Source organism: Corylus avellana, chromosome ca7, assembly GCF_901000735.1.
Source record: "Corylus avellana chromosome ca7, CavTom2PMs-1.0".
Lineage (NCBI taxonomy): Eukaryota > Viridiplantae > Streptophyta > Magnoliopsida > Fagales > Betulaceae > Corylus > Corylus avellana.
The window spans coordinates 14,255,390-14,262,138 of NC_081547.1; the positions used below are offsets into that span (position 1 = coordinate 14,255,390).

Sequence of the window (6,749 nt, forward strand, 5' to 3'; positions counted from 1 at the left end):
ATTTGCAATGTTGGTATTGCATGTTTCAACCTCTTTTAATTTCACCAATTCCTTTAGAGTTTAGGGTTAAATCAAAAAGTAAACAGGTGAAATATTCCTTATACCTTGTAAAAATTGTAAATTTAAAAATTTACCCTTAATTAAAAATTTTAAAAAACAAATAAAATTAAAAAAAAAAAAAAAAATCCTAAAAGGTCCTGTCGTGCGTCAAATGTATAGTTATTTAAAAAAAATAAAATAAAAAAATAAAAACAAGTGTATTTTTGTCATTTTAGTATTCTCCAATAGGATTTAACAAAAAAATCTTAACAATTGGTGAAATTAAAAGGTGATGATGATTGGGAACCTGACATTTTAAATTTGCACAATTAGAGGTTATTATTACAAAACTTTTGAAAGTTTGAGGATAAGTGCTTATTTAATGTGCGTGTATAATATGTGGATGGTAATGGTGCAAATAATTAAGTTGGCAGTTTCTCTCAAAAGCAAGATATATTATAAAGTCCTGTCTTTGCGAGAAATAATATGTCATAAAGTGATTGTTAGCTAAGAAAATAATACTTGGTCGTGATTCTTTGGCAGGAGTGAATATATGCAATAAAAAAATAGCACAGTCAACATTAAGATTGGCGGCTCTCGATTGTAGTGCTCGGCGGCCGGCTCTCATGGTAGGAAAGGGATTCTTCTTCTGTGCTGTAAATTATTTTACGTACTAATTGTTCAGCATATATATTCTTTATTATTATTATTATTATTATTATTTAATGATTATATTCATAAATTAATGAATCATTTTTGAATATTTGACGAGTCTCGAATTGGGAATGAGAAATTCAAACTTAAAAAATAATTTATGACTTTAAAAAATAAAAACTATTATTCAGAAATTAGAGAGATTTTTTTAGTCAAACCATTAATAGGCGCATTGGCATAATTTGCTACGCCCAGACTAATCAATGCAACCGTTAAACAAGTCGTGAATAAAATATAGCTATAAAAGATTTTTAATTGTATTTATGACGTTTAAACTTTAGCGCAACATGCCATATCTTTAGTAAGATTTTTTAAGTTTTTTTTTTTTTTTTAAGATTTTGGGGGGATTATTATGACTTTTTAATATGTCCTCAAAATTATAGTGCTTGCGTATTAATTGGTCTCACATGAAGGGTAGTTGAGACTTAGACAATAACACAATTAATGGTGTTAAACGTGTATAAATTATAGTGCTTGCGTATTAATTGGTCTCACCTGAAGGGTAGTTGAGACTTAGACAATAACACAATTAATGGTGCGAAACGTGTATATATATATATATATATAAATAGATGTGCAGTATTATTTGTGTGTGATAGGAGTTTGCATGCAGAAGAAGAATGTGGAGGCTGAAGATTGCGGAGGGTGGCAACAACCCTTTCCTGTTTAGCACGAACAACTTCGTGGGAAGGCAAGTATGGGAGTTTGACTCTAATGCCGGTACACCTGAAGAGCTAACCGAGGTTGAAGAGGCTCGTCAAATATTTTACGAGAACCGCCATAACAACAGGAACTGCAGCGATCTTCTATGGCGACTGCAGGTCTCCTTTCTGATCACTCGCACTCTCTCACTCTCTCTTCTTTGTGTTTTGAACCTAAATTATTATGCACGTATGAGCTTGAAAACCAAAGTACTATTTCTGAATCATTTAATTAAAAATCATAAATAATAATGGAGATTTTCTAAATGCTAAAGTATTGATCCACCTATTAAATTTATTTTACTTATAAGTTTAAACTTTTGGAATAAATGATGATTTAACATGATATTAAAATAGGTCATAATTAATTCGAACTATGACTTCGTTAATTCACTCTGTTGGATCTCACTTGTGTTGGATCTCACTTATTAAAAAAGAGTATGGGCCTCTTTTGGGACAAGTGTAGACCCTTGTGCCACAATTCTCAAATACCTTTTTTTTTTTTAATTTATTTTTTTTAATTTTTTTTATGAAATAATGCAAAATCAGTCTATGTGTTACACTTATTTGTAATAAGCTCTTTATAGTATAAAAATGTTCTAAAAGCTAGCTCTCTAGATCTGTAATATACAAAAATAATAAATAGGTTTATGCACTCTACTTCGGTCTAATTTTTTAACGGAAAACGTTAAATGACATGTCAGTAGTACCAATCAGATTATGACACATGTTGTTAAGACATTTTTTGGTTTAACAGTTTTCGATTGGTGTGATTTGTATATTCTTTTCGTTCTTCGAGGTGTCCTTGATCTTCAATCTTTGTGTTCGCTCCTGCAAGATAATAACCAATTAAGAGAACTCCGAGGTGAAATGCCAGTTGGTCTCACTCTAATTCCTAAGTTAATTTTTTTGAGAAAAGTCTGCCCAATGTACAATAATTGAGTCTAGGGTTTATACCTGGTATAGGGGCCTATTTATAGGTTAGGATTAAGCCTTCTACTTCGAATTGCCCTATAAGTGCTGAGAGTTGTGGCCCATTATTCTTCTAGTGGGCTTGTACTGATCTTGAGGCCCATGATGTATCATGTGGGTTAATAGAGTGGAATTATTTCCACCAGTTACCTCTCAATTCTCTTATCCGAGGAACTTGGATAATGAGAATTCAATCAAAGTCCCAAGATGATCTGAAGCTTGATCTCATCCAAGGCTCATGTCTCCCTTGGAGCACATCTTGGAGTCACTCAAACATTATTGATACAATTCAATGCACTGGTTTAATTCTCGAGAGGTATTTCTTCTTTAAATACCCCCCAACTCGCTTCTTTGGCCGAGGGATAAATCTGACCCTCCCTTTATGATGATGAGGTCATTTTTGTCAGCATAAAATCCGGCTTCAGTGTTTCACTTACACCCTTGAGCTCTTGCCCCATACGATTCTAAAAGCACTAGCTGCAGCTTTCTTTTGATTTTCCCTAAGTTTAAAGAACAAAACTACTTTTTGCTTCCCTATCAAAATGTATTTCACAATACCTTCCCTTACATTTTCCTATACCATTAAAATATAATTTCTTTACAAAATACAAGTTCCCTACCTACTCTTACATTTTTTCACAAAATTTCAACACAATCCCCAATGAAAGACAAAAAGATGAAAGATGAAAGAGGAAAGAAAAATATTTATATTAAAATAATGTATAAGAAACTACTTTTGGTTCCCTACACATTGGGAAACATTGTAGCTACCAAAGGGCGTTGGTTAAATTTAGGGAAACTGATGTGGGTGAGTTTATGTGATTTTTTTGAAATTTTTCCTAAACATAGGAAAAATATTAGATTATAGGATATCTGCTGCTAATGCTTGTCCAAAAGTGTATCATTTCAAAACTGGACCCCAATGTTTCTTTCTCTCTCTCTTCCTGCAACAAGACATTCACATCATACATTTAAGATTCAGAGAAACATGATCAACGCCATGTACGGCTGTGGTCATGTATGTGATACTATCAAAAACTAGACCTCAGCTTAGAGCATTCACAGCAGCTCCCCTATGTGTGGTTTCCTTCCCTAAGTTTAAGAAAAATGTCAAAAAAGGCACAAAAAGTCACCCACAGCAGACTTCTTATATCACCTCGATCTCAACATTAGGATCGCTACAATGCAACCCAATGTATAGGGTTGCACTGTAGCGATCCTTGTGCTTATTGAAAGAGAAAAAAGAAAAAAGAAGAAGAAAAAACTCATAAAAAAGTAGAGAAATAAAGAATTAAAAAAATAAAGAAAGTAAACAAATGATATTTAATTAGTATCGGGAATGATAAATGAAAGCTATTGTAGAGTGAATGTAGATAGGGAAGTAAAAAGTAGTTTTGATCATTAAATTTAGAGAAAATGATAAGGAAGCTGCTAGGAATACTCTCACGCCTGGCCTGCAAGTGGATTATATATATATATATATAACTTGTTTTGTTTATTCTAATCGTTTTCATTTATCAACTTTTAAAATATTCTTAATTCATGGAAATATATATTAATTAAGTTAGTTAACGTGATACATAATGCATTAGTTTGAAAAAAATTAATTAGTTGTGGTGATTTGTTGGGAGATAAAGTGGTTATGGAATTTTTACCAAAAGTACATTAATATATATAGTTGAACATAGCTCTAGCCTCAAAGCCTAAGCTAATGGGCTAAGGTCCACTTAGGTATATTAAGCACTATTTTCTTTTATATTTTCTCAATGTGTGCGCTCATAACATGATTTTTAAAAATCCCTCAAAATTAAATAGGTTAAAGAACGTACTCTAGATGTACATTAATAAAAGACAGCATTCTTTTGGCTGATTCTTGACGACCTTGCATGTTTCTTAAACAAGATGTCATTAATTTTTGTTGTGATTTATAATATTGCAGTTTTTAAGAGAGAAAAATTTCAAACAAACGATTCCCCAAGTGAAGGTGAAGGACGGTGAGGAAATGTCGTATGAGACGGCCACAATCGCGATGAGGAGGGCCGTCAACATCTTTACAGCCTTGCAGGCCAGCGACGGCCATTGGCCTGCCGAAAATACTTGTGGAATATATGCACTTCCTCCCATGGTACCTATCTTCTTTTCATCTCCATTATTCATCATCAACATCTCTTCATTGAAACACACGTGCACAGGAAGAGAGAGTAAGGATTAATGGACGATGGAAACATTTTTTTACTTTTTTTTTACAGGATTTTTCATGCTTTTATTCAACTTGATTAATTACAATGCTGCTAACATGGGTATTTATATGTTAAAATTGATGTTTATAGCTTCCAATATTCTAATAATGCATATGAACATCATATCTTCTAATATTCAATGCTTAATCCACTCATTTACATGATAATGTATAACTATGCATGCATGATAATGTAAAAAGGGAAAATTACACTTTACTTGCTTAAAGTTTCACCTGAATTGTAATTTAATTTCCAATGTTTAAAAATTTGCAATATACCCCAACAAAGTATCAAGAATTTGCAGTGTAGCCACTCCGTCAACAATTTCCGACCAATTTGACGGAAAATTGCTCATGAGCAATGCACGTGAATTTTTTTTTTGTCTAAAATTTCCAAAATTGCCCCTATATATTTTTTAAAATTTCAAAAATGCCCTCAATTCAATAAACCGAAAAAAAAAGAAAAAAAAAAGGGGTTGGCTATGGCCATCCCCACCCCAATCCTGCCATTTGGGGGTGTCTCTTTGGCCACTTGAGGATGGTCGAGGGTTTGGGGGTGGTTTCGACCATCCCCATTTGGCCTCTTGGGGGTGATCGGCCACTCCCCACAGGCCATGGGGGCGGCTCACCCAAATGGGCAATGGGGTGGCTACGGCCAACCCCAATTTACCGAATTGTGTTAAGACATAGATATGTAACATAAAATAGCAACTATTATAGAACAATGTAAACATAAAATATAAATTGTATTTTCTTTGAAACCACGTATTTTATCTAAAAGAATTTGATAAAATACGAGAATCATGTTCTAACCCCAACCACCAACTAAAACAAAAGATCATGCAAACACAGAATAATCATGCGCAACGAAAATTACTACATCAAAATCACAACACCAAAAGTTGGTGACGAAGTAGAAAACCCTTTGAACCAATCAAAAGGAAAAACCACTCCAGGGCTGCCAAACCCTAGAAATCAATATACGAAGATTCCGATTACAGACAGTAGAAAATACTCACAACCCCTTGTGAATCTCTAGACTCTATAAGAACAACACACTCAATTGCTTGTCTCCTAGCCGATTATATTCAGGGAGCGCATTTCCTTACCAATCCTTTGGTAGACTTTTTCATAGTTGTAGAACAAGCATAGTTGTAGATCAACATGAAACGACAATCAACACATCAAGAGAAAGGACATCCCGAAGCTTTCACCACTTCCTCTCTTGGAAGCCAACTCACAAGAACTAACTACTCGGAGGAAAATCTTTGAGACTATCAAGAAAAAATACCCAAAAATTCTAGCATGAACAGTAACATGAAAAAGACTTTATAGGAAAGAAATTTTACTCATCACGTCTTAACATGACTCATTTCGCATTAAGAAGTGATGAACAAAATATGCAGATCTGAGATTTGGAAATATTCAAGCCTTAACAAGAAAGAAATCTTGTCATGACATGACGAGTAAAATTATCTCAGCCCCATCACGAGTTCGTCCTAATGAGAGAACATGTAGTTTATTCTTTAGTCACGTCACATGTCCCATCTTGACAAGAAACTAGGGAGCTCATTCTTCAGTCACATCACGTACCTATCTTGACGAGGCATCTGATGAGAAAACAGTGAGTACATCTCAAAGTGCCGTCACCTACCCTTCATGACTCACCATTTGACGAGAAAACAGTGAGCAGTCATTAAGGTGCCGTTACTAGCCTATCATGACACTCAGCTAAACCCTAATAACTCTTTTAATACTCCCCCTTAAGTTGTAGCATATATATCACATAAATCTAGCTTGGAAGAAACAAGTAAACGAAAAACACCTAAAAAAATAGACTCTAAGACTCTCCCTCAAAGTGGAACAGCTTGGAGCACACAATACAAAGATTGAATTAAATAACAAGAAAATTTGCTAAAAACTTCAACGTTCGGTTGAAAACTCTTAGGAAATTGCAGTAAGTGGTCGGATCTCTCCGAAAAACACCAAGGTCAATAGGATCTCGCTGGAAAACAACAAGGATTGGTCGAAACCCACCGCAAAACACCAAGGTTGGTCGGATCTCGCCGCAAAACACTAAAAGT

General features: G+C 34.2%; 1 protein-coding gene across 1 annotated transcript in view; it reads left to right on the forward strand.

The window, feature by feature from the left end:
- The first annotated feature begins 656 nt into the window (after positions 1 to 656).
- The window catches only part of LOC132187907 (beta-amyrin synthase 2-like), a 9,610-nt gene continuing 3,517 nt past the window's right edge, over positions 657 to 6,749 (forward strand). Inside the window, exons 1-4 of the mRNA XM_059602331.1 lie at positions 657 to 668; positions 1,367 to 1,574; positions 4,366 to 4,551; positions 6,614 to 6,716. Coding sequence (XP_059458314.1) covers positions 1,374 to 1,574; positions 4,366 to 4,551; positions 6,614 to 6,716 — 490 coding nt within the window. The 5' untranslated portion in view covers positions 657 to 668; positions 1,367 to 1,373. The remainder of the gene's footprint in view (positions 669 to 1,366; positions 1,575 to 4,365; positions 4,552 to 6,613; positions 6,717 to 6,749) is intronic.